General features: G+C 48.4%; 11 protein-coding genes across 11 annotated transcripts; 7 read left to right on the plus strand and 4 right to left on the minus strand.

Moving 5' to 3' along the window:
- Positions 1–194: 194 nt before the first annotated feature.
- ALR1 (magnesium transporter CorA family protein) lies at positions 195–2,228 on the minus strand (the record flags this gene model as incomplete). Its single annotated transcript, XM_043275747.1, has 2 exons — positions 195–774; positions 835–2,228. 2 exons carry the CDS (start codon positions 2,226–2,228, stop codon positions 195–197), a joined length of 1,974 nt encoding a protein of 657 aa, XP_043132323.1.
- Positions 2,229–4,136: 1,908 nt separating this feature from the next.
- THR1 (homoserine kinase) lies at positions 4,137–5,325 on the plus strand (the record flags this gene model as incomplete). Its single annotated transcript, XM_043275748.1, has 3 exons — positions 4,137–4,560; positions 4,628–4,926; positions 4,981–5,325. 3 exons carry the CDS (start codon positions 4,137–4,139, stop codon positions 5,323–5,325), a joined length of 1,068 nt encoding a protein of 355 aa, XP_043132324.1.
- Positions 5,326–6,036: 711 nt separating this feature from the next.
- Positions 6,037–6,482, plus strand: ACHE_11206S (signal peptidase complex subunit 1; the record flags this gene model as incomplete). The annotated part of the gene is made up of 3 exons (XM_043275749.1): positions 6,037–6,084; positions 6,145–6,204; positions 6,282–6,482. 3 exons carry the CDS (start codon positions 6,037–6,039, stop codon positions 6,480–6,482), a joined length of 309 nt encoding a protein of 102 aa, XP_043132325.1.
- A 267-nt stretch (positions 6,483–6,749) lies between these two features.
- RBX1 (SCF ubiquitin ligase complex subunit HRT1) lies at positions 6,750–7,245 on the minus strand (the record flags this gene model as incomplete). The annotated part of the gene is made up of 3 exons (XM_043275750.1): positions 6,750–6,848; positions 6,925–7,074; positions 7,135–7,245. The coding sequence occupies 3 exons, from the start codon at positions 7,243–7,245 to the stop codon at positions 6,750–6,752; spliced, it is 360 nt and encodes a 119-aa protein (XP_043132326.1).
- Positions 7,246–8,210: 965 nt separating this feature from the next.
- On the plus strand, positions 8,211–9,620 carry ACHE_11207S (uncharacterized protein; the record flags this gene model as incomplete). The annotated part of the gene is made up of 1 exon (XM_043275751.1): positions 8,211–9,620. The coding sequence occupies one exon, from the start codon at positions 8,211–8,213 to the stop codon at positions 9,618–9,620; it is 1,410 nt and encodes a 469-aa protein (XP_043132327.1).
- Positions 9,621–12,599: 2,979 nt separating this feature from the next.
- Positions 12,600–14,220, plus strand: SMI1 (cell wall assembly regulator; the record flags this gene model as incomplete). Its single annotated transcript, XM_043275752.1, has 2 exons — positions 12,600–12,610; positions 12,672–14,220. The coding sequence occupies 2 exons, from the start codon at positions 12,600–12,602 to the stop codon at positions 14,218–14,220; spliced, it is 1,560 nt and encodes a 519-aa protein (XP_043132328.1).
- Positions 14,221–14,668: 448 nt separating this feature from the next.
- ACHE_11209A (thioredoxin domain-containing protein) lies at positions 14,669–15,427 on the minus strand (the record flags this gene model as incomplete). The annotated part of the gene is made up of 1 exon (XM_043275753.1): positions 14,669–15,427. The coding sequence occupies one exon, from the start codon at positions 15,425–15,427 to the stop codon at positions 14,669–14,671; it is 759 nt and encodes a 252-aa protein (XP_043132329.1).
- A 797-nt stretch (positions 15,428–16,224) lies between these two features.
- Positions 16,225–17,553, plus strand: gmtA (GDP-mannose transporter; the record flags this gene model as incomplete). Its single annotated transcript, XM_043275755.1, has 4 exons — positions 16,225–16,467; positions 16,538–16,625; positions 16,687–17,058; positions 17,114–17,553. The coding sequence occupies 4 exons, from the start codon at positions 16,225–16,227 to the stop codon at positions 17,551–17,553; spliced, it is 1,143 nt and encodes a 380-aa protein (XP_043132330.1).
- Positions 17,554–18,613: 1,060 nt separating this feature from the next.
- ACHE_11211S (uncharacterized protein) lies at positions 18,614–18,937 on the plus strand (the record flags this gene model as incomplete). The annotated part of the gene is made up of 1 exon (XM_043275756.1): positions 18,614–18,937. The coding sequence occupies one exon, from the start codon at positions 18,614–18,616 to the stop codon at positions 18,935–18,937; it is 324 nt and encodes a 107-aa protein (XP_043132331.1).
- A 2,275-nt stretch (positions 18,938–21,212) lies between these two features.
- On the plus strand, positions 21,213–22,592 carry ACHE_11212S (25S rRNA (uracil2634-N3)-methyltransferase; the record flags this gene model as incomplete). The annotated part of the gene is made up of 2 exons (XM_043275757.1): positions 21,213–21,447; positions 21,526–22,592. The coding sequence occupies 2 exons, from the start codon at positions 21,213–21,215 to the stop codon at positions 22,590–22,592; spliced, it is 1,302 nt and encodes a 433-aa protein (XP_043132332.1).
- Positions 22,593–24,569: 1,977 nt separating this feature from the next.
- On the minus strand, positions 24,570–26,305 carry cbf5 (pseudouridine synthase CBF5; the record flags this gene model as incomplete). Its single annotated transcript, XM_043275758.1, has 5 exons — positions 24,570–24,896; positions 24,952–25,178; positions 25,240–25,871; positions 25,936–26,092; positions 26,194–26,305. The coding sequence occupies 5 exons, from the start codon at positions 26,303–26,305 to the stop codon at positions 24,570–24,572; spliced, it is 1,455 nt and encodes a 484-aa protein (XP_043132333.1).
- Between the last annotated feature and the right edge of the window lie 57 nt (positions 26,306–26,362).

The following is a 26,362-nucleotide window of genomic DNA, read 5'->3' on the forward strand; positions in this document are numbered from 1 at the left end:
GGATCGTTGCCTAGCCACGCGTCGCCCTATGGAAAGTGCTCCATAGATAGTGTTAAGTATGGTGTAAGAAGATGTTTAGAAATGCTCAAGAACTTTTATTTTTGCCTATGCAATATTACTAGTGTGTAGTCTATAGCTATAGCGAGATATACGGATTATTATACGGGCAGGGTTCCTTAGAAGGAAAGCCTGCGCTATACAAGCCTATACCAGCGAGCAGCAAGACCGCTGAGGATAATCACACATGCAATGACTCCCACAATGCCAAAGAACCATCCAAGGCCTTCAGCATGCTGCCCTGGCACCTCAACATTCATACCAAACAAACCGCAGATTAGGTTCATCGGGACAAGCATGGTCGCGATGAGGGTAACCTTGCTGAGGACTTTGTTGACATGGTTTCCCAAGACCAGATTGGTGACGTTGAGTTGCGCGAGGTAGTTGGTGTGCGAACGGCTGAGCATCTTTTCGAAATGGGCCAAGTTGGACATCATGGTCACGACGTGATCCTGGATATCACCCAGATACAGACCAATGTCTCCACGTGGAGTCACCGAGTACTGCTCATTGCAGCGCTTAGAAAATCCTCGAATGACATCGGCCTTACCTCCCAGTAGGCGCATCAAGCTCATAACCTTCTTCCGCAGTCCACCGATGCGAGGCAAGAAGGACTCGAAATCATCGACCCGCGCAATGAACACGAGATCTTCAATTGCCTCGGATTCGACTTCGATCTCCCGAATCACAGGACCAAAACTATCCACAATATCGTCACTGAAAGCGATGTTAGATACACATATACCAAATGTCGGTAGGGGGAAAAGCAGAACCTACATCATGGCATAGCAAATCCAGTCGCTGCTGAGAGACACGTAGTCACGAAGCCTACCGATACGCTTGCGGACATTGGCAGCGTGAGGATTATCGGTGAAAGAGAAGGAGATGACACCATCACGGAACACCACCATGTAAAAGTTGACGGGTTCCATGAACTGCTCGTTTGTTTTATCCATCTGATAAAACGTCCGGAAACACACGAAATAGTACTGCTTGAAAAGCTCAACCTTCTCGCGGGCTTCCTGGGTCAAGATATCCTCTGTTGTCAGCGGATGGATCGAGAAAGCACGGGAGAGAGCGTGGACTTCAGATTCGGTAGGATTGACAACGTCTAACCACCACACACCACCCTCGGGACCTAATTGGAAGAGATCCCGGAAAGTATCTCCCGGAAGCACGAGATCTCCCAGTTCCGCGGCGTGGACCGTACTTTGGGACTCAGACGAGAAGAAACCGAAACGACTCGGCTCGTTTGCGTTTTGAAGCTTCTCAACCAATTCGTTTTCATTCACGGGTTTGCCGGTAACCTTCTCAGCATCCTTAGCATCGAGTTCGAACGAGGAACGGCCAATGCTCAAGGAGGGCTTGCTTTCATCCTGTTTGGCACCGGGGCGCAGGTCGTGAAAGACACGGGGCTTCTTGCTCTGGGAACTTAGGCTGTGCTTGCGCCTGGTTTGCGCGGGCTTGGTCTTCTTATTTAGAGCCACGAATTCCTCCAATTCCTCGTAATCAATGACAGGGATCCGTCCGGGCTGTTCATAGGTTGGAACAGGGACGCACGTGTCGTCGGAGGGATCCAATTGGATATCGCCTGGTTGAGGCCGGACAGCACTCGCATTGCTGAACGTCGGACGACGGGGGTGAGTGCCGCCAGACACAGTACGCTGGAGAATAGCTTCCAAGTCCGGGGCCACATGGCTCTCTAGGGTGTTCGCGCGTTCGCGGCGGCGGGGGTCGGCGAAAGCTTCAACAGAGTTGGGAGGAGAAGTTGACCGTGCCGAAACGGAGGATTCTCGCGACATGTTCGCAATGTCCTGTTGTGTACGGCTCCAAGCACGGCCTGGGCGGAGGTTCCCTGCTGGATCGACGGAAAAGCGCCGTCCAAGGCCATCTTTAAATGACCGATCGTCGTCCACAATCGCTTGTTCGAAATCCCGGGAAATAGATCCTCGCTCACGGAATGCGTCTTGAACATGCAGTAGATCCGGACGCTGGGGAGTTGCCTCAGGGCCAACCCCTTGGGCAGTATTTTGTCTGCTCAACGCGTGGTTCAGAGCGGGTTCCGCGTGCAGCGCAGCATCCAACTGGAATCGATGATCATCCAATTCAGGAACCGGTGTGCTGAACCTCGTAAGGCACAAGTCCTTTTCGGATCTGGGTGACTCGGACATTTTGCAGGTTCAATTGATTTCCCCTGTTGTCTTTCCTTTCCTTTCCTTTCCTTTTTTTTTTTTCTCTTTTGCTTTTTTTTTAGGTATTTTTTAGTCGTTTCTCCGCGGGACGTGATATCGAGCCATCAATTGGGAGTTCTTAGGTGGTTCGCTTCGATGGGCTCTGTTATTTTTTTTCCTCTTTCTTTTTCTTGTTGTCTTGTCGTTTTAAGGGATTGAGTTTCCCTTTTCTTTCAAGGATTGGGGTGAACAAGCACTATTCCTCCATCCATCAGCCAGACCCCTCGCAAGGGTCTGGCATCACCGACACAGGTTTGCCCGCCAAAGTAAGGTACGCTGTTGGTAACTCGTGTTAGGGGGGTCTGGTGTCGCCCCCAGAAAAGACCCGGAACTTGGGGCCTAGAAGAGGGTGAAGGGGAGTAGACTGGGAGGATTGAACGCCCGCCAACTTGGCTGAGTGGTTATCAATGAAATGCAGCTGCGCCGTAGTCGTCAACGAAGAGGAGAAGAGTCGACAGAAACCTCTTTCCGTAGACTCTTCTCTATGACGTTAATCCGGAAGTTGTTCAGAACAAAGAAAAGAGATGAAACAGAAACACAGCAGAATTAGGGGGCGGGGATAACAGAGTAGACAACAAAACAAAACAGAAAACGGAAACGAGTCAACTGAATCGCGCGAATGGGTGAGGGTTTTATAAAAACGTGAAATTCCAGGAGTGAAAGTAGTGGAAGTTGAGAGGTGTGGAAGTTGCTCGGAAAAAAGAGACGAATCTCACGGGGTGGCAAAAAGTTTTTTTTTTTTTTTTGGCGCAGCGGAGACAAAATGCGGCCGCCGCAGCACTAAGGATTATTAGTGTTGTGACAGAGAGAAATAAACAGGAAATAAAGAAAAATAAGAAAAACACAACCTCACAGGTTATGTATGTGTCTTGTCTAGCAAAAAGGGGGGGAAAGAGAAACAAGAGAAACAGAAAGGAAAGAGGAATATTTGGTTTATTTAAAGCGCAACGGAGAGGGGCATCAAAGCAAGTCAGAGTGAGAGAAACAGAAGCTCCATTCGAGGCAGACGCATAATGAAAAAGAGAGAAAAAAAGACCGGTGATGGGCCCGGCTCAGATTAGCCGCAAAAAGAAAGCCCACCGTAAGTCCGTTGGAGTATTTTCTCCATAGAGCGCTACTACTATTATGGTATTACCCGAAAGACCGTCCGGTCTGGACGTGGCATTACTACAAAAACCATGTGGTCAAATCTTGAAAAAGCAAAGTTTGTTCAGCGAGACGGCTTTAAGCTTTTAGTGACAGAGCAATAGGAAGAGAGCCGATCTGATTTGTGTGGATTGATCCCACGGTCCATACATACCATCTTATCTGCCTTGGAATGTACTCTGTAGGGGCAGGGCTCGATGTGATATGCACCTGTATGAACCTGCCGGCTTGGCTCAAAGACTATGACCGCCAGATCTCATATGGGCGGTTCGTCCGATACAACCGGCTTGTTTGTTGGTTGCAGGCAAAATGGTACAGTTGAATTTTAGATGACTGTATCTGCAGCCCCGAAATTGACGGCACACAATATCAGGTATTTGTGTATCTGTACCCTGTATCTCTGTTCGTTTCTTCTGCTCTATCGCTTCTTACCGTACCGTGGCTATTCCCCTTTCGGGAAGAGGAGGTTGATGATGGCCGCTCCACCGCCCGACGTCGGCCTCGCGGGGGACGGCAGAAAAAAAAAAGTAAGGGCAAAATAAGAGTCATTGGACCATATGTCTGTTGTTGATTGACAAGAAAAGACGGTCAATTGCGGCTATTTCATCTCTGGTTCCTTGAAATTATTGCCAGCCAGTACCCTCCTTGATTCATTGAACCTTGACTTTTCCAATCCGTTCCACCTTTCCTTACCCACCCGCTATGGCCTCCTCTTTCGTTATCAGAACGCCCTGTTCATCCGCCAACATTGGTCCTGGCTTCGATGTGATCGGCCTGGCCCTATCCCTCTACCTCGAACTCCATGTTACCATTGACTCGTCCAAGTCATCCTCGCAGCAGCCCCTCAACTGTCTGATCACGTACGATGACCAGAGCAAAAGCACCGAGAAGATTAGCTTGGACCCGGAGGTGAATCTGATCACCCGTGTAGCGCTGTATGTGCTCAGATGCCACGACCAACGGGCCTTCCCCCCTGAGACCCGTGTCCATATCGTAAACCCTATCCCTCTGGGTCGGGGTCTGGGGTCGTCTGGTACTGCGGTAGTAGCCGGTGTGATGTTGGGAAATGAAGTTGGTCGTCTGGGTCTGAGCAAGGACAGACTACTCGACTACTGTCTGATGATTGGTACGCAACACGATACTGCATCGTATAATGTATTCGCTAACTTTTCTTTTCTTTTCTCTTCCCATAGAGCGTCACCCGGACAATGTCGCCGCATCATTGTTCGGAGGCTTCGTTGGAACCTACCTGAACGAACTCAAGCCTGAAGACGTTGCTCGGACAGAAATCCCCCTTAGTGAGGTCCTACCCGCGCCTGCCGGTGGAATTGATACCGGCAAACAGCCTCCAGAGCCCCCACTTGGTATTGGTCATTACAGGAAGTTCCAATGGGCCAAGGAGATCAAGACGATTGCCATCATTCCGGACTTTGTGGTGCCCACTGCTAATGCACGGAATGTGCTTCCCACGTCATACTCTAGGGCCGATGTGGTAGGTCCTCTCGCGCTGCTAACGGTGACTCAGAATGCTCACTAATGCGAAAAGGTCTTCAATCTGCAACGTGCTGCCCTGCTTCCCGCGGCATTGGGCAGCTCCCCGCCGGACCCCGATATGATCTATCTCGCCATGCAGGACAAAGTCCACCAACCATACCGCAAGACCCTCATCCCTGGGCTGACCGAGGTCCTCCAGTCGATGAACCCAAGCACGCAACCCGGTCTCTTGGGTATTTGCTTATCTGGTGCAGGGCCAACTATCCTCGCGTTGGCTACTGAGCGGTTTGAAGAGATCGCGGGCCGCATTATCTCTCAGTTCGAAGCCAACAACATCTCTTGCCAGTGGAAACTGCTGCAACCTGCCCAAGAAGGTGCCGTGGTGGAATATTCTTAATGCAACTCGTGGGTTAATATGAAGGGAATATAAAGTGAGTTCGTTACTGGACGATGTCCTTTTCCATTTAAGACACGGCATATGATACTGTTTGGGCTCTCATTGTTTCCGTTTATAGACCATGTTGGAATGAGAGAAAAAGTCGGTGAGACCACTTTCTTGCTGAAAGGTTACATTGACGGACTCTATATCCGGCTTGATGTTTGTCTTGCATCTGCATCCTTCGTTCTTCCCGTGTGATTCGTGATTCGGTCCGAGTGCTTGATGATTCGACATGAAAGCGACTGGTTATTCAAACATTGTTCATAGACTTGATTATGGAGTGAAATGGACATTATTCTACCAAAGTTCATCGTTCAATATCTTGCATATGGCCTGCTATTTGTTATTGGTATGCGGTCAATGATATTCGGAGTAATTCTCGAAGCAGCAATCAAGCGCCTTTCTATTACAACTATATTTTATTTCATACTTTTATTCAGGCTCAGATACCCCAATTGAATCTTGGATCAGCATATCACATAGAAGTTTACTACTATGAGACAACCGTAGCCCATAATAGCCATCTCCGTCAAGGCGGTAACAAGGCGCACTCCGCAGTCCGCTCCAATCGACCACCTAGACCACCATCATCACCCACTGTCTGTGTTGTCGTCAACCCTTTTGCATACGATTTATAAAAACAAATCCAGGACAACGACAGAAACGAAAATGGATAACATTCTCGCCCCGATCCAGGACCTCTTCGAAGGCCAGATTGTAAGCACCGGCATCAGCATCCCCGATGAATCCCAGGCCTTGCTAATTGATATTGGATAGGACTTCCAAGGCCAACGCATCGCGGAGATCCTTTGTACGGTTCTTTTGGTTATCTCTGGGGTTGGTTTTCCTTCATCTCATTCGCAATGTGTTTTTGTTGAGCTGTTTTGGGCAGGCTAACGATGTTTCGCTACTAGGTTGTCGCGACAATCGTCGGATACGTTTACCAAGATATTCACCTTACGCTTTGGATTGGTTTGGCTGGGACACTTCTTACTGCTCTCGCGATTATCCCCCCTTGGCCTTTTTACAATCAGAACCCCGAGAAATGGCTCGTTCCTGGGGCCGGGAGAGCGGCCGGCACAGGGATCATGGTAGATGGTGTCAAGATTTCATGAGAGCAACATAATCTTATATCTCGCGGTGATGGGTCCGATACGACATCATAGCAATGCATTCAATTGTTTTTCTCTTTTATCTAAAACCCATCGCTGAAGCTCTGAAAGACAAAATACCGTAACGCCGTCCTAAGCCATTTCCTGCCCGATCGGGGGCCGCGTTTCTCGGGGCATACCTCTTTGCGTGAGATGAACCGCCGAAAGTCGAGTTTATGAGTGACAGTGGAGTCTGTATAGCAAAAACACCCAGTATTGAATAGCTGTCGTTTACCGACCATACTTCTGGAATTCCCAATCTCTGTTGTCCAAGGGGCAGACTTGACGAGTCTTCAACCAACGGGATATGCAGTGGAAATGAAACGCGTGCTAGATTAAGAAGCTCTGGTCAGCTCAGTTGATCGATAGCGAGTTGGTTGATAGCAAACAAGACTGCTCGGCTTACGTTGCAAATTCCCCATGCAACTGTACACTCCTCGTTTGTAGATGAGCCTTGGTTTGCTTGACACTCGATGCACAGATCCATAATATGGTTACGGCAAATAGCACAGTTGTCGACAACAATATCCCATGCCCACAGAGCAACCGCGTTCCACTAAACGGCAGCGGTTAGTGCTTGGGTTCAGCAGAATGATTGATGAACCGTGTGGTGTACCTTCTTGACCTCAAATCTCTTCTTTCCATCATTGGCACCCTCGGACTTGAAAGTTCCCTTGCCCTTGACCGCGGGCTCTGCGGCAGCTTCCTTCATCTCGACATCCGCCATTTTGCTGTTGTGATTTCCGTAAATAATAGATCGGTCACACGGACAAAGTCGAGGGGTCAATAGGCGCTGGTTGCGTAGCTAAACTTGTCCCGGGTGGTGTTAGACGCTGATTTTAAGGCGGTCGGAGCTGGAGGTAGCAAAGTGTACGCACAGGGTACCTAAATATTGCTACTGACGTAAGTAAAAAGCGTGAGACGGGCAGCTGGCAGTCTTTAGGCATACCTTTTGAAACACCAAGAACCACTCCGTTTATCGCGCTAACAGTGAGACAGCGAGCGCTGGCGCTAATTCGACAAGAACCACCGGTCGTCGTTGTTGTTGTTGTCTTTTGCCTCCAGTGGCGCTGAAGTCGGGGAGAGCAATAATCATTCATAGGCAGAACCAAACAGACCAACAGTCAAACAAGGCGGTTAGTCATCGCCGATCCCCGCTTAGGGTACCAACTTGAAGCCTGCTTTCGATTCATCCCCAACCTTTCCTTCTTTCTCTTCTCTTTCTCTTCCTCTTCTTCTCAAGGAATGATCCTTTTTATCAATTATTGATTGTTTACGGAGTCTATTCGGTTTCAGTCAGCAATGCTTTAATCTCCTCCTTCTCTTATCCTTCAGCACTTTCTTTTGCGACCTAGTTATGGACATCGTTTGGAGTTTTGATTTGGGCCGCTCCTTGCATTTCCTCTGATCCTAATATTCACACCAACTGCGACCGAACTTACTATCGTCAACGTTCACCTTCGGATCGTTTCTTCGATTAGCGCACCATTTTGAGACTCTTTCAGCCTGACTATACTCCTCGCTCTTATTCAATATTGACTGCTGGACAGTATCTCGTGATTCGTTACTGTCATTCGTCTATCTACGTCTCTTATCCTTATCGCTTTCTGTGCTCCTATCGCTTCTGATTTCTGACCCACAGAAATTGTCGACTGCTTATTTTTCCTACCTTCTTCCAAGCAACTCGTTGCCATGTCGACTCAGACTCAATCGCCTACGCCTCCAACCCTTAAGGGACCTCGGAATAACCGGCGCCATCCGAAGAAGACCACTACACCCTACACCCAGAAAGCTACTTTGTTAACCACTCCCCCATCATCGCCGCCTAGGAATCTAAGCCCCGGAGGAGCAGCAACCGACTCGTCGACCAATGTTAATTTGTCCAAGAAGAAGAATCCACGATCTGCAAAGAAACCGCCGCGAGATGGGCCCAAGGGCTCTCCCTTCAACAATGGACATCGCCATACGTCTTCGCAAGGACCCACAGCTACCCCGCAGGTGAAGGACAGCCCTCACTATGCAGGCCCGACATTCCACGCATCTCCTGCTCCCTCGGCCCTTCCTATGCCCAGTTTTTTTTCCAAGTCGGTACCCGAATCGGACCTTGCGCCCACAGTCGAGTCGGAAAACGAAGGTCTAGAAGGTGATCCGGATCTCGAGACCACGCCTTCGAAGCCAAAAGGTCGTCCCCAGCCATCGAACCAAGGAGAACAGTCGACCCCGCTGGATTTCCTATTCAAAGCGGCAGTGGAGGCGCGAAGTGCGCGAGCACAGTGTAGCCCGGAAGCAAAGCCCTCGGTTCGTTCTCCCCAAACGGATTCGAAAGCTCTTCCCCAACGTAACCTCAATGGCTTCGCCGGTGGGATGTTTCCCATGGAGATGGAGAACGTCGGATCGCCAAATTTCCAAATTGGACCGTCCTTTGCTACATCTTACAAGGACCGCATGAATGCGCTACGCTCTGCCAGCTCCCCGTCTCAGTCCCCTCAATCGCTAGCGGAAATTGATGATGGCGAGCGGAAAGCAAAGACCGAAGCACTCAAGAGCTTGTTGCTGAATCCTCGTCCCCAGCGCCCGTCGTCCGCGTCTCCTCTCGCGTACAACCAAGCAAACAGCGCAAAGGAACGTCCGAATCCCAGTCCGAATGTGCCTCATTTTGCGACTCCGTCACGAACTATTTCGGGTCCACCAGCGACTGCGTCCCATGGCTTTTCAAGTGAACAAAAGCAGCCACCATTCACGAACGGGATTCACTCCCCGCAGTCCTATGCACGAATGGGTGGGCCACAGCCATCCATCTTGAGGAAGGACATTCCTACCTCGGGTCCTGCAACGACTTCGCCCGGTGTCACCAGTGAAGCTTTCCCTTTCCCTCCTCCACCATACACAAGTTACAATCAACATAATTTCCCTCCCCGCTGTGCGCCACCGCCACAGTACAGGTCTCCAGCACCCTACCCGACTGCATCGCCAGCAATGCCGGCGCACCCTTCTCCCCAAGTTCTTGATACTAAGAAGATGGAAGACGACTTGCGGAGGATTTTGAAGCTTGACGTTAATTCAAGCTTTCCAACCAACGGCGTTCAGAGTTCATTTGCATGATTTAGCGAGCGTGCTTTGTTGGTCCAACAGTTATCCGGGATCAACATTCCCCTTTCTTTTCATTCGATTTTCCCTCGGATTCAACCGAGCCCATTTCTTGCGACTCGATCTCTTGAATTTGAAACTGCCATTTTCATGCAGCGAACATGTTACGCAACTGAATTTTTTGTGTACTTTCGTGCTCGTCCATTGTTTTGTTGTTGTTGTTGTTCTTTTCTTCTTCTTCTTTTTTTTTTTTTTTGGTCATGACCTCCAGTGGTCACAGTCTCGTCTCGATCCTCTCTTGATGACATGGTTTCCTATGTGTTCTTTTTGCCTATCATGGTTCATGAGGGACGGTTATTCTTGTGCTTCGGGGTTCCTCGGTTCTTTCGCGGGGTTATTATTTTCTGATACCCCCTTTGGTTGCATCGAACCCGGAGTCTGGTGGTTCTTGATTTCTTTTTCCTTCTGGGTGCGCTTTCCTTTCCGGAGTCTGTTGGTTGAAGATGGTTTGATGTCAGCGACTGCGAGCCGCTGGTGGTACTCGCACTCTTTTTTCTTGATACCATCTGGTACTGCTCTTGTTCTCTTGTGTTCTTGTCTTCTTTTTTGAAGGATGACCTGCTCGACAGGCAAGGTCATCCATTGCACTTTTCGCGTTTACCCTTAGCTCAGTCTGTTATTCTTGTTGTATATGCTTGACGGCGCGCATCAAGCCGGCAGTTTTGATCGTTTTGTATCGTGGAACTCCGGGTCTGGATCCGCCATAAAACTTATGGGAGGGATAGAGTATTGATTTCGGCTTGGGATGGCCATGCCGACACGATGTTGGCTGGCACCTCAGGATGACCGAGTTTCCTTTCTGCTATGTTTATCAACCAACTTCTTACATTCCTTTGAAATGAACAAACCAGTCACTCGTTTATTCTTTGCATACCTTTGGTCACTTCCAGTTACTGGACGCCCGCATAGAACCTGCGTAAGCGCCGGTCTGCAAGCAGAGTTTCTGAAGGAACAGCCCGGCGGTACAGAGTATGATATCCAATTTCGCGACTCCTGTTCCATGAAAATCTCGGGTTCAGGACCCCTTTCCTTCCTTTTGTCTTGTTTCATCTCTTCAGTACAGAAGATGATGATCGGATATAATCCACTGCCTTAATTTCCGCCCTCTCGGCGGGGTTACTTTGGAATTGCTCTTAGTACAGAGGCCACTGTTTCTAGTAGTAGATACTTTTATACACAGATAAGAATAAGCTGTCATGAACTAGTGGCTGTTTGATATAACACTGAACAACATAGAGGACGGAGTACAGAGTACTTGTACAGGTTATGTATATTTGGTTGCATTATTGGCAGCGGCAATCCGGCAAGTACGGATGGAGCAGGCTTATGGCATTCCTTCTAGAATCCTTTAGTTCGATCTAGTGGAGACGGCGGTTGTCCTAGTGCCGTGAAGAGGCGAGGAGGGCTTTTTGGGTCGTGCAAAATGAGAAAATGACGGAAATTTAACGGAGCAGGGCTGATAATATTAATGTGCATAGTACTCCCTAGAGAAGACTATGGATGAAGAATTGTATAGGGGGAGGTATAATAACCTATAATTAGTTATTACCTTGTTCCCCTGTTTAGATTATTACTGGAGATTTCTATTATTATTATTATCAGGGACTGAGCAGGGGTTTAGCGGCGTTTTGAAGGATTGGGTCGGAAGCACGTGCTGAACATCGACATTGATAGCTGTATAAGCTTGTTTGTATACAGAGGTGTATACAGAGGAGCAGAGGCTGAATACTAATGGCGAACAAGAGAAGATCGAATGCTATGGATAGTTGTATATGTGCTTCTCGACAATCATCAGTAAGATCTGAGACAAATGACGACAGAAAATGTTCTCAGCGATTGGAAGAGTATGGAGTACAAAGCACTGATATCAGACATGACCAAAGCATCAATTCTTTGATATCATATCATTTCAAACAAAGATAAGAGAAACCGCAATAGGACAACTGATGTCGTATACCCTCAGAATGTTAGCCGTAGACGGAAGCAGAGGGAATGTGGCGTGGACGTTGAGGTCATGATCAACGGCAAGCGGCAGTCAAGCACACAAAATAACGGATTGGGAGGCTTGTCTGCTGCCAATCTTATCTGTAGCATAAAATGCTCTAGTACTTACTACTAGTAATCCATAACTGTGTACAAGTGCTATGTACGGTAGTAGTAGTAGTACCACTGGATAGTCGCCACTGGGCGGTCTGGGACCGGAACCAGCTACCTTCTTCCAGGGGTTTTTTTATATAGATAGAGGTTGATGCTTGCTGTTCTTTTCTTAGTTTTGTTTAGTTGGCTAGCACTTGTCAATATATTCAGTCTAGAAAAATCGTGGACTGTCAGGTTCGTTCAAATAGCTTGAACTCAACTCCCATCGCCAATTCATTTCTCCTCAGAAATTAGAAGAGAAATATAGATTTTGATACACAACTCAACTGTTGAGGATATTACCACTACTTCTTCCGAGAGGGTGGTGGTTGCTCTCCCTCGCTTTGGGGTCCTGGCAAATTATCTCCCCGATCTGGCCCATTCCATCTTCTTTCTCTCTTCCCTCCCCTCCCTTCCCTCTCCATTTCTCTTCCTCTTCCTCTTTTTTTTTTTTCTTTTTTTGATCTTCCCATCTCTCTCTGTCTCTGTCTCTCTCTCTCTCTCTCTTTTCTAATTCCTATCTCTTTAATACTCCCTCTTCCTGTACTAAAATCCCTGGTACACCTGTCCTTGGTTCACCCGATCGTGGTTCACACTCATTTGACCTTGTCCTTTTTTTGCCTCTGGCCAACCATCGACCAGCCTTCGGTTCCCTCTCTTTTTCCATCCTAATCTCCCTCTTCTTCGTGTTCTGTCCAGGCTAATCCCGAGACTCCCTGCACCGGTTCAACCTGCCAATGACGCGCCGTCGCTGCACATAAATACGAGGAATTTCAATTCGGTGATTGAGTGTCCATCATGGCGAACTTGTACGTTCCTACTTTTTATTGTGATTAAAGAAAGAGGACTTTTGCTAATCACTTCTTGCAGTGTCAATTCAACATGGCGCTCCTTCTGGCATACCATGACCTCCTATGACCGCCATGCGTCCCATGACTCTCCCTATCGCACCGGCAGACATGTCCCTCTCAGTCAAAGCCGCGATGAGCCTCTTACCTCGGTTGCAACAAGCGCCATCGATTCTCGCGCAGATTTAACAAACCCCTACGACGATGATCCCAAGGGTTCCCCAACCGGTGTCGGTTCCCCTACTCGCCCCTATTCCCCCGGGATGAGATCGTTCTCGTCGAATAAACGGAGATCGCAAGAGCAAGGTGCTGATGGCGCCGGGGATATCCAAATGCAAAGCTTCCAGGATGGTGCTCCGCCGCCTCCCCCGATTGCCCACTCCTGGAAGAAGATTGAGCGCTGGTTGGAAAACAATTACGAGGAACTGTTTGATAATCTCTGTGAAGGTTGTACTCAGAATGATATTAATGAGCTGGAGCACGAACTGGATTGCACTCTGCCGCTCGAATTTCGGGAGTCGTTGATGAGCCATGACGGTCAGGAGCGTCCGGGATTGCCCACCGGTGTTATCTTCGGTTGCATGTTGTTGGACTGCGAAGAGATTGTGCAGGAATGGAAGAATTGGAGGGTCGTCAACGAAGAATTTCTCGTCAACTCACCAATGGGCGCAAGCGTGCTTCCTCCCAAAGTGACCGCAAGCTCCTCGTCCTCTGCACCGCCGCCCGCCCAGCATGGTAACAATCCGTTATGGCGCCAGGAGCTCCTCGAGCGACAGGATTCGCAACCTCCTGGAGCTGTCCAAAAGGCCTACGCTCACCCCGCCTGGATTCCCGTGGCCCGTGACTGGGGTGGCAACCACATCGCCATCGATCTGGCACCGGGTCCCTCCGGCAAATGGGGCCAGATCATCATCTTTGGCCGCGACTACGACTGTAAATACGTGGTTTCCCGGTCGTGGGCTTCATTCCTTGCTACGCTGGCCGATGACTTCTGCAGCGGCAAAGTCATTGTCGATGAAGAAACCAACGAACTCAAGCTGAAGGAATTCAAAGCCCAGAATGTCGAGCCTCCGTACTTGGAGATCCTCCGCTGGAGAACCGACCAGAAGTACGGCCGGAGACCTCCCCGCCGCAAGGGTCCCAACGGCCCCGGCCTGAACACCGGCAGCAGATCGGGCAAAGAGTCACCATATGGAAGCTCGACGCCGAACGAAGAACGTGGACGATCACCTCACCGATTCCCTGGTCGTGGATCAGCGCAGAGCCCCAAGACCCAATTCGGAATGTCCAGCCCTCTCGCTCGTGTGACAGAGGAAGCCCCGAGCCCCGTTAATCCCACTGCAGAGGACGAACTACCCGAACCGTCCGGCAAGGAGAATGAAAAGGAGTCTCAGAATGAGGATCTACTTGATGTGGCCACACCGCAGGGTAGCGGCAAGGAAAACGAAAAGGCGCCTGAGAAGGAGGATGAACAGAAATCCGAACAGATAACAAAGCACGAGTCGAAACTGTCATCTTCTGCCGCTCTGGACTCGGAAGTCTTGGGTGAGATGAAGAATGTGGCCATCTAGGTCAGGTTTCCTTGCGACAATTCACTTTGACCTGTTAGTATAATAATGAATTTCCTTTCTCTTTTTCTTCCTCCTTTCTACTTCAAATTGATGGATTGTGCGTAAAGATTGTTCTGTCTTCCTGTTCTGTATAAAATTCCAGGCTTTATTCTTTGTTTATCCCGGTGGCACTGTTAGCTGCAAGCATCCTTTTTCTATTGTCTTTTTTCTTTTTTTTTTTCGTTCTGAGGGCAATTTTCTTTTTTCTCTGGATCCATCTACATTGTTAGTGTAACTTGATGATCATGCAGTATTAGTCTTGATATCAATTTGTCTTCTGTTGCTTTTTCAATTCGACAAGACTAGTGTCTTCTTCATGAAATTAGAAATGGCTAGTATACAACAACGGTAGTTTGCATATCTGCTTGCACCATATCCAACAAAAGTATAATCCAGTATACTATACATTTTAGTCCCAGTCATCATCATCGTTGTCCTCGTTTCGGTTTAATCGCCCGCCGCTTCGAATAGCCCGTCGAGGGCGCTCAGTGTCCTCATCCGAGCCAGCAGATTCATAGTCATCATCATCATCGTCGTCGTCGTGATCACCCTGCTTGATCTTGGCCTGCACAAGGATTCCCTTCCATAGCAACCTCTTCTCTAGAATGCCAATGCTAAACCCATCCTTCCCATCACGTCCCCCAGACCCCAACCCCTCAAACCCAAGGACTCTCTCAACACCAAGCCCATCCTTGAACCCAATCACACAAGGCAACACCTTGATTTTCAACTTCTCCACGATAAACGGCGTATGCCGCGCATCCACGCGCGCAAACTTGACCTCATAATGCCTCGTCGCCAACGTCCGCATATGCTCGTCCATCACCCCGCAGCGCGCAAAGTCCGGGTGCGCGAAATGCACCACACATCTGTGCGTGTTGGTCGTAAAGCTCAGCACCGACTGGTCGCTCGTTAGGGTTGGGTAGAAGGTATCGGTTATGATTGTGCCCGCGCCGTTGCCGGCGGCTGGGTTGGCTGGGTTGGAGGTGAAGGAGGAGGGATCAAGGGCGGGGCCGTTTTTAGCAGAGGCGTATTCGGCGTTGAGTTGTTCGATGCGGTTTGCGCGGTAGGCGGAGTCGTCTTCGTTCTCGAGGGCTGCAAAGAGGGCTTCGTCGTCGTCGAGGTCGTCGAGGTCTGAGGTTGTGGTGGGTTGGTGTTTGGAGGTCATTTTCTTGTTTTCTGGCTGTCTGTGTTTGTCTCCAGGTATGAATGTGTTCCTCGTGTCTCGGCGTAGCAGGAAGTTGACGTTAGCTGGCGGTGCACAGCAGGTCGTGAGAGGAGATGTGAGGAAATCGGTGGACTTCCGCGTCAAAAAGATCAGAATAAGTAATCAAAACATCCAAAATCCAAGTCAATTGATAGTATAACAAACGTGGAAGAGAGATGGTGTTAGGTTGAAATAGTCGTATACTGGGTGAAGATCACCACTGAAAAGATTCTCGAACAACTCACTCCCAGAGTAGAACGAATTGGAGTAAGAGACTGAGACCTGATTATCCTTTCTTATCTGGAAATAGAAGCAATTGTAACAGTATCCCTATATCTTGCTCTCTTTTGTATAGATCCAAATCTCGAATCTCCTGTCAGGGTGAATCCCGCTAAGTAAGCACGGCCAATCAATTCCAAATCCCCCAAGTCCGTTGCTCGTCTTTTTTCTTACTTCTCTTCTTTCACTCCCTCTCCCTCTCACGCACACATTTTATTCTTCTCCTTATCCTCCTTCTCTTCTTCCCTCGACCACCTCGCAGGAAGAGACTGTCGCTCATTTTGTCGACTCTCTCGCTACCCCTCGTCACGCTCATCCCTTTCTCTTACCCGGGGATTGTTTGACGGTCTGCGTTGTCAAGTGTCAACTTGTCTACGTCGCCCTTATTTTTTATTGACCGACGAAGTCATCGACAACCGGATTGTTTACACCTTTTCCCGTTCTAGGAAACCCCGGGTTTTCCTCCGCACACCGTCACAATGGCCGAAGAAAAGAAGTCCGATAACTATACGATCGAAATGGACAAGCTGGATCAGGGAAGCAGTCGCACCTTCGAGGCACCCCCCCCGCCTCAGCCGCGAGCTGCCGCTCCAGCTGCCACGAACAATCCGATCCTGCCGGTGCTGGCTTACTGCGGATCTTCGATTTTGATGACAGTTATGAACAAATATGTCTTGTCTGGTACCAACTTTAACCTCAATTTCTTCTTGCTTTGTGTGCAGGTACGTGTGGAAAGCATGATGGAATGGTGCGCTCTTTTTACTGGATATGCATGGCTAACTGAGCATCTAGTCCCTCGTGTGTATTTCTGCGATTCAGGGGTGTAAGACCGCTGGTCTTATTAACTACCGTGATTTCAACAGTGACGAGGCAAGGAAGTGTATGTATTCTTCATTGAACTGTGGGCGCATGTGCAATGTCTGACAGGTGTTATGTTATAGGGTTCCCGATCACTCTGCTTCTGATCGGTATGATCTACACCGGCTCCAAGGCGCTCCAGTTCCTCTCGATTCCCGTCTACACCATCTTCAAGAACTTGACCATCATCCTTATCGCGTACGGAGAAGTGCTGTGGTTTGGTGGCTCCGTTACTGGCTTGACACTCTTCTCCTTTGGCCTGATGGTATTCAGTTCGATCATCGCCGCGTGGGCCGATATCAGACATGCGCTTGAGAGCAGCGGAGATGCTACTGGCAAGATCTCTACTTTGAACGCTGGATACATCTGGATGTTGATCAACTGTCTTTGCACTTCTTCCTACGTCCTCGGAATGCGCAAGCGCATCAAGTTGACCAACTTCAAGGACTTTGACAGTATGCTCCTCGGTTTCTCCTTAATTGTTTTCACACCGATCTAACTTGACTACAGCTATGTTCTACAACAACTTCCTGTCGATCCCCGTCCTAATCGTTCTCTCCATCTTCACCGAAGACTGGTCGTCCACTAACATTGAGCGCAACTTCCCCGCTGCCGAGCGCAACAGCATCATCTTCGCCATGATCCTCTCGGGTGCCTCGACCGTCTTCATCTCCTACACCTCCGCCTGGTGTGTCCGTGTGACCTCGTCCACAACCTACTCCATGGTGGGAGCGCTGAACAAGCTCCCCATTGCGCTTTCCGGATTGATCTTTTTTGATGCCCCCGTGACGTTCCCCAGTGTGTCGGCTATCTTCGTAGGCTTCGTCAGTGGTATCGTCTACGCCGTTGCCAAGATCAAGCAGAACGCTAAGCCTAAGACTGGTACTCTGCCGACTTCGAACCTGGTCAGTGCTAGCAGTCAGAGCATGAGGGATTCGCTGCGGTCATAAGAACAAGGGGAATTCCGTCTTAGGGGGCGTTTCTCACTACACCATGGTTTTACTTTGTTCTTTTTGATGTTTCAAAGCTGGCTGGATTGATTGTACTGGGTTTGATTCTGATCACTCGCGCTGGTAGCTTCTCTATACAGCGCATATTATTTTTACTTCTTCCTGACAGCGCAGAGCCGCTCCGTCGTTGCGAGTGTTATTCTTTTCTAGTAATATTGTTTATTCTTAGCCTTCCTCTTTTCCTTTCGATATAATTTGGGCGTGCCTGTTATTTGCTGGCTTTGAAGCGATGTTTGAAGATAGACTCGTCGATGTTGGATGAAAAAAATAGTTTTACTTTCTTTGGTTTTCTCTGTTTTATGTATATATAATTTACTTTACATCCCATGTTTGTTTAATTCACAATTCTATAATTGTAACAACTAATATACCTTCTCCCGTTGCACTTAGCCTTACTCTAATGAAATCTACCTTAGGATCTCGGACCCCAAACAAGGCTTTCCAAACATATCGCGATGTTTCTACATCGGCCAGGGAATTCGCCTTGGGAATCTACCTTGGTTTACAAAGAACAAGAACAGCACAAATATAGCATCATGGCCAACTGAATGAACTCGAAATACAACAGTTTCTGAATTCATAGCAGTCGAGCACGATCGAAAGCATTCTCCATTATTTCTATCATCTTCACATTCATTCTCTTTTTTCCCTTATTTTGTCACCATCCAAGGTCCCAATTGCCCTACACACGATTCATCATGATTACGCCCAAGATCTTTTTGTTCTTCGCCCTGTTCCTGGGGATAGTATGTGTAATTGACCTGAAAGTCGAGCACATATGTCCATCGCAGGTGAAGCCGGCCACAATGAAAGAAGGGTTAAAGGCCCATCCCAGCAAAGCGAGGCACCCAGCAATTCATGTGAAGCCAAGTCATTACATTTGACAAAGAAAATGGATGATGACGAGGCTCTGGCCGGACTGGCCTAGAAGGCCTCTCAATTGATGCGTGAGGACTGGCCAAAGCAGCACGGCATGGCTGAGGACAAACGGCCCAACATCATGACAGGCTTGCAATGGGACAACCAAGTCTATCTTGCCTCATCAATGAAGGGCAATTACCCCTATACCTACCGACACCGCACGCAGGGCAAGAAGGGCGAGGATTCGAACACGGGAAACGTCCGCGAATACGTGCCCGAGGAACTCCGGAATGCACTTCAGAAGTCCAAAATAGATGAGCACAAAAACCTCCAATACAAGAACGATAGGCAGTGCGGAGAGGTCTTTGCGGCTTGGACCTGGATGCTGGAGAATAACGCGGACCCCCAGAGCCCGACTAAGAAGTTGTCAGGCAACAAGCCAGAGCCAGAAATTGTCAGCTAGGAGTACTCGGATGGCAAGAAGAAGGCCGATGCCATCTTAAACCCGTGCACCATGGGGCAGGCTGATACTTGGGACTGCCAGAACCTGTGTAAAGAGCTGAATCTTTCCCCTGTTTCTCCAGAGACTACTGCCAAGACCAACTAGCCTGAAATCAAGGAATCGAAGCAGGTCGAGCCTGATTCTTGCGGAAGCAACTTAGCGGATGTCGAGAAGGCATGGCGGGAGGAAGGAGTGTCTACCAAGGAGAAAACTGGAAATGACAAGAGAACGGCACTTGAACCTCACGAAGGCGAAGTGTAATTGTACCTTAGAGCAAGATTTGGAGGTTGGATGTACAAAAATGTATTCTCCTTTTGGGTTTTGTTTTATTATACCCTTTTGGAAATAGATTTCACGCAAGTTACCACGAGCAAATCAATTGAATTCGATCAAAATATATGTGTCCATAATCCTGGAGAGAGTTCATCAAAGACAACATTCATCTCAATGCCTGCGTCTGCACATCTAGCTTGTACTTCTTCTCGTTCCTGCAGGCAGGATTTTCGATCCTTATTATCCATCATTCGAATGGCTATGCGTTTGATGTGGGGTGTGTGAGACTCCAAATCATTTAGTAGGTATTGAACGATATCCAAGAGTTGCTTCTGGCTCCACTATGGATTGGATCCAAGCTCAGAACAATCCCGATGAAGGTATAGCTCCTGCAGTGTGTTGGGTAGGAGTTCTCCTACTTGATCAGCCGCCTCTGGATCTGATCCCAGAAGTAGTGTGATAGGTACTTCAACCGAGGAAAGTTTGAAAAATTGTTTCAGGAACCCATAAAATGGTTCTTTCAGTGAAGGGTCTTCAGTATAGTCAAAGTAATAATACCCCTCCATAAATGAGTACTATTCCAGTGCAAGTGACAGTTTCTCAACAGTTTCTCAATAGTATCGCTGACTGAGCTCAACCCTTCTAATATGGCTGGGCCATTCTGCAGAGCACATTGCTCATGCCATCTATAGGCCATTCCCAGGTGGAGAGTTTTCAAAGAAGTGGCGTTGGATAGCAGTGGTGAAACACCTGCTTCATCAATAGTTGCTCGAGGAAGAAGAAGCGTGTGCAGCTGGTGGAGTTTGGGCTGTTGCCCATTTGGGTTTACATTGAGCACACCTGTGCTTCGAAGCCAAATAGACACGGACTGAGTGGATGGCAGATAGAACCAATCCATGAATTGTTCCGAGTCACAGGTTGGATAGCCAGGAACATCATTGAAGTCTCCAATTCCTTCAAGAAACGCATATTGTCGGGCATTTCTCCGTAATCCACCATTCTATGAGAATTGAAAGCTAACAGCACCCTTCCTTTTAAAGGAGCATAGAAGAGGGAATATCTCAGTATTCAATCCTGGAAGCCCTAGCATCCAGACAAATGAATAATCAAGTTGAAGCGACTTGAGGTCATGAAGTTGGGAGAGAATGATGGTGACAAAGGCATATGGGTTACCTTGTTGCAAAGCCTTGTTCCATTTTTCTGCATTAGGGAATTCTGCCCTGTTAACAATATCTGGAGCTTGTTCGACAACATCACTATATTATAACTGTCTTGCACTCCAGTCCATCTCATGCCATGGAGCTTTCCATGCCATATTATAGGGCCTACCCGGGGAACATAGGATTCTAACATGCTGGATATGCAAAGCTATTTCATTATGCTGCAGAATGGTATGTAGCAAATGAAGAATGCTTTGCATGTCCATGTGATGTTGTGGAAGATCAAGGGTTTCACCAAAGCATGGAGGCCTTTTGAATACATAAGAGACTGACAGAAGGTCTTCTATTGGAAGGCTGTCTAGTATACACATCCAACAATCACTGGACATGTAGGGCAACTGATTTGACAAACTGGCTTGTGTTAGCTTTGCCTTGAAATCATCAGTTCAAGATCACTCACCTTAGTTCTTGAGATTGTTCTGGCATACTGTCTATTTACAGGTGGTTGGTTTGACAGGCAGCCTGACTATGATTGAGAGATCAGAAACCAAATGGGGAAGGATATCATGGAGGGTCAATGGTAAAAAATGTCTGTACTAAGATTATGTTGGCACTGGGGCGATGATAGAGTAAAAGGAATATGATGAAAATCTGATGTAGATCTAAAATGTATATCTCGGAACTTATGTTTGACCGGAAAATTTCGGTAGGCTAGCTTAATCTTGATAAGATCTCAAATATCAACGTTCAATTCTCAATAACACATCTCAATTGGTATAAAACTTGCCATACCATAATCGACAATGCCTAAGGCAAAGAAAGCACGAATTGCAGCCGCACAAGGTGACGGTGGTGATGCGAAAAGAAAAGCCAACGACAACAAGAAGTCCAAGATGAACACATTTCCTCGACTATCGACGAATGCCAATAACAATAATAATACCAAGAAAAATAACAACAATAACGGTAATCTACAAAAGAACCAGAGACCAACTGTCCCGTTTGGGAGGAATGATCGAGTTTTGTTAATTGGGGAGGGTGAGTTTTCTTCCATCATTTCTTATATGTTCATGTAAATAAAGTGCTATATATGTGTGTGTACTGACGAAATAACAGGCGACTTCTCATTTGCTCGTTCACTCGTCGTCCAGCACCGGTGTCGCAATGTACTTGCGACGTGCTATGATTCTGAAGATGAGCTGCGCGGGAAGTATCCCCAGGTAGAGGAGACTATCCAGGAAATCCAGAATGCTTTTCTGAAGAAAGACAAGAAGCGCAAGACAGATGGTGATGAAAATGGTGAACATGGTGGTCAGCCAAGGACATCAGACGAGAAAGATGATGCAAATGACGAGCAAGACGACAAGCAAAAAGACACAGAAAAACCGCAAACCAAAAGCAAAAACAACCCCAAAGTCCTCTTCTCAGTCGACGCCCGAAAACTCGGCCACGCCTCTGCTGGAGGAGGAAAAGACGTCAGAATAGGTTTCCCACGACCACAGCAGCGCAAACGCCCTACGTGGTTGGAGGCTCGTCGTGCTGCCCATAACGCTAAGAAAAAGAATGACACCGGGAGCAAAGGCGAAGGGGGACCGTGGGATATCATCTGTTTCAACTTCCCGCATGTGGGTGGGTTATCGACGGATGTGAACCGGCAGGTGCGGTTTAATCAGGAATTGCTTGTTGCGTTTTTCAAGACTTGTGTGCCGCTTTTGTCGAGGCCGGTTTATGATCATGATGTGGGTGATAATGATGATGAATTCGAAGATGAAGATAATTGGGGGGAGTCGAGTGATGACCCTGATGGATCTGATGGGGACGGTAGTGGAAAGGAAAAGAGCAAACCCCGGGCAGAACCGGGACAAATATTGGTTACTCTATTCGAAGGGGAACCATATACCCTATGGAACATCAAGGATCTTGCTCGACACGCTGGTCTGAAGGTGGTCACCAGCTTCAGATTTCCCTGGGCTTCATACCAAGGTTACTCGCATGCGCGGACTCTGGGACACATTGAAGGGAAACAGGGTGGACGGGGTGGATGGAGAGGCGAAAATAGAGATGCTAGGATGTATGTCTTTGAGCTTAAAGACGACCACGCAACGTCTCAGTCCAAGACAAATGCTGGCGCAACAAAGAAGAAGAGGTCAAGAAACGAATCGGACAGCGATGATAGTGATTAGATCATGTACTAATAGTAGATAACTTCCCATTTGATGCAATGATTGCTTATCCTCTGGATTATGCCATGTCCTGGTTACATGATGTACACCTTTTTCATGTCACTCTCCTCGAAAACCTCGCCGGTGGTTGGGTCTTTGATGGTCCCTGCTTCGATGCATCCAACTTTCTTGTTCATATCCAGCAGGCGCTCTTGCCCGTAAACCCTACCGTTCGGCAAAACGATTGGATCACTTTCGATGTAGCTCTTCGTGTGATGTGCATAGGGCATGTCCCGTGCCAGCTCATTCAATTCGGTTGAACAGATCGGACAGACAGAAGTCGTAGTAGATAAAGAATTAGACCTCGACGAGGTGTACTCCGAATGGCAGGAGGGCGTCTTCAGCGCCGACAAACCAGCAGACAACGCAATATGTAATAGAGGGCGTGACGGCAGCGATAGAAGTTCATGATGGGTACGGACAAAAAGTTCCGCGAGGTGAGTCCATCGAGTTGAAGAATACATTGCCTGCAATATGGTTAGCCCGGTGATTTTTGACTATTAATGGCCCGGCATACCCTGTACGGTTCGGCCTTAGTGTCGCGGGGAAATGCAAGAAGTCCTGCAGCATGGCTGATTTCGGTGGACTGTGTCTCCATATATGGCGTAAGATATTTCTTTGCATGTACCATAGCCTCGAGCAGTTTCTTCTTATCACCGGTCCGTATCATTTCGATGTACTGCTGCAATCGCAGTTCGAACTCTAAGTTATACTGCAAAGTGCCAGTCAATCCACATCCGGCTCGAGGTGAAAGATATATCGAGCTCGGGATAACATACCTGACTTTTCTTTAGACCTGCCTTATTCTCCCCGCACCATTGTAATGCCTCCTTGGTCTCCCCGCGACGTAGACTATCCGCAATTCGCTGGCACTGCATGAAAACGTTGATATCCACGAGATCCTCGATACCCTTCTCCCGCGCCAATTCCTTCGCACTCTCCGAATACCCAGAACGTAGCATATGATCCACCATCAGCCGGTCCAGCCTAGTCCTAGACCACTGGTCATATTTAACATCCACCAAACTAGGAATCTGATGCAGACTCTCCAAATGCTGTATGCGCTTCTTCGACTGATCCTGGACCTTCTTCTCTTCTCCCTGGAGGTTCTCCATCTTTCGCTTCAGGCTCTGCATGCGGGATATCATCGCATCAAGCGCAGCGAGCGTCTGGTCCGGCGTGTGAGACCCTGATAGCGAGTGGTTGGCGGCATCTTTGAGTGCTGGGAGGACGTTTTCCTTTTCGCGCTCGACGACCCGTTGGACGGACTTGAAATTTCGGCGTGCGAGTTCGTGTGGTAGGCGTAGGAGCGGTTGGTCCTATTTGAGTATAAAAATGTTAGCTGGTGAGGCACGGGTTGCTGGATGATGCAGGCAATACCAAGAGAAGGTGGTTCTCCGCATTGAGTTTCGTTGACGTGGGCTCCGCGGCCATGGCGGACTATCCTTTGCGGTGGTTTCTGTTATTCTTGTTCTTATTCCTTTAAATTCTGATATGCCTCTATTTGAATCTGGTATGAACTGGCAGGAAACTAGTGAAGCTGAATGACGCGGAGATGAGTTGCTACCTTGAGGTGGCATGGAATTCGCGCGGAGATCAAGTGACCCCGTGACGCCACTGGACTAGTCAAGCTTAAGGCGATTAATTCCTGGTTGAAGATGAAACTTTTTGACATTCCAGTAAATGACAATAAACAGAGTAATCTTAACCCAGAACTACATAATCCTAGAAAGCAGCAACAGACTTGAGATGCAGTAAAATCAAACAAGACCCCTTTTCAACCCAAGACTCCAATGAACGACAGAAAAGGCAAACAAGATATGTTACAGGAATTATGCCCAGATGAAGCCGCAACAGGCGAATGCATGGGACAGCAGCATTCTCCGAAAGAGCGACACTATACCATTAGAGCCGGGCAATGGACTTCCCTGAAGACGTTTAGTCGCTGTCACTATCCTCCTGCTGCTTGGACTTTCTCCGCTCCTTCTTCTCCTTCTTTTCCTTCTTCTTGCGCTTGCGCTCCGCTCGCTCCTCAGGGGTTTCTCCTTCGTGTCTCTTGCGCTTCTTCTCATCATCCTTGTCGTCATCGACTTCCATCTTGTTCGGGGAAGATGGCTCTTCCGCCGGCTCGTCCTTCGGCGCGGGTTCAGCGGCAGGCTGGGTGGAAACTTGAGGCTGGGCAGAGGATTCTTCCTCAGCCACGCTGTAATCCTTGTAGTCGCTCTTCCATTGGGCGGGAGTGGCCTCGTTGGCTCGGCCATATTTCTATATGGTGATCAGTATGCGCCATTTATAACCTTAAAAGACTGTGGTAACGTACGTCCAACTTGCCAGAAGACTTGAGCTTCTTCTTTTCCAAGGCCACAGGGCCCAAACCCCATCTGCGGGGGTAGAGGTCACGCTCCATGATACAACGCTTGACCTTGGCAACAACACCGTGATCGCAGGTGGACAGCTCGACGGTCGACATCTGGGAGATACCAATGGCAATAGCTTCACCCTTGGTAGTCATAAGGACAACCTCCTCGTGGGCATCAATGCCAGCCTCTTAAAGGAATGATCAGTAAGTAAGAAAAAAGAAGAAGAATGTGTGCCTTCATTGGCTTACCGAAACGGAGGAGACCAGGAATCATGAGCTTTGCACCGTAGCAGACAGCGTTGACAGCGCTGTCCTTGACGACAATACGCTTGTAGGTCGTGAGAAGACTCTCAAGCGGACGGATGACCCTGCGGAGATACGATTCGTCGCGCTGGTTGTCATACAGCCACTGCGCATCCATAACATCGTGCAGAGTGACCATGCCGTTGTTCTCGTCCATAGCTCCACTGCGCACACGACGGAGCTCCTGCATGTGCGCACCAACGCCAAGAAGAAGACCGAGGTGAACACACAGAGTACGAATGTAAGTTCCTGCCTCGCAGCTGACCCAGAAAACACCAAGGTGTCTGTCATTGTCGAACTCGAAAAGCTTGCTCTCGTGGATGGTTCTGATACGAAGCTGGCGCTTGACGGCCGAGATAAGAGGCGGTCGCTGGAAGAGAGCACCAGTCAAGGTTTCCAAAGCGCGTCTGAACTGGGCCTCGCCACCGGGGATCTTGTCGTGGAGACGGATAACGCAAACATATTCCTTCCCGGCACCTTGTTGCGACTTGACCAAACGGGTCGCACGGTCGACGCAAACGATCAAGCATCCAGTGACCTTCGGGTCGAGTGTACCACTGTGACCGGTCTTTTCGGCCCTTTAGAAAACACACCGATTCAGCATATTGTCTTGAAATTGGAATTCCGTATGTGGGGTGTTACCTCAAGATTCTCTTCATCCATGCGACAACTTCATGACTGGATGGGTTGGAAGGTTTGTCCAGGTTAATCACACCAGAATTGACATAGGACTTCAAGTCACGCTTGAGAGGCGAGCAACCGGCAGGAATCGGGGTGAAGTGACCGGTTCTAACAAGAACTAATGGAGGAAAAAGTTTTCTAATCAGCTACACTGCACCTTCAACACGCTCGGAAAAAGGAAATGAAGAAAATAAAAAGAGGAGAATTCCATTGACATACGCTTATCGTAGTTCTTGAGCAGAAGAGGCCAGTCTGCCGTGTTGATGTTGCTGGAGCCGGCCTCCGGCTTGATGGTGTAGTCCACCTCTTCCTTAGCCACTGTGTTTGCCATTTTGGCCAAAAAAGAAAGACACAATTTGGCTGGCTAGAGAAAATCAGGTAGCCAGGT

This window comes from Aspergillus chevalieri, chromosome 1, assembly GCF_016861735.1.
Source record: "Aspergillus chevalieri M1 DNA, chromosome 1, nearly complete sequence".
Lineage (NCBI taxonomy): Eukaryota > Fungi > Ascomycota > Eurotiomycetes > Eurotiales > Aspergillaceae > Aspergillus > Aspergillus chevalieri.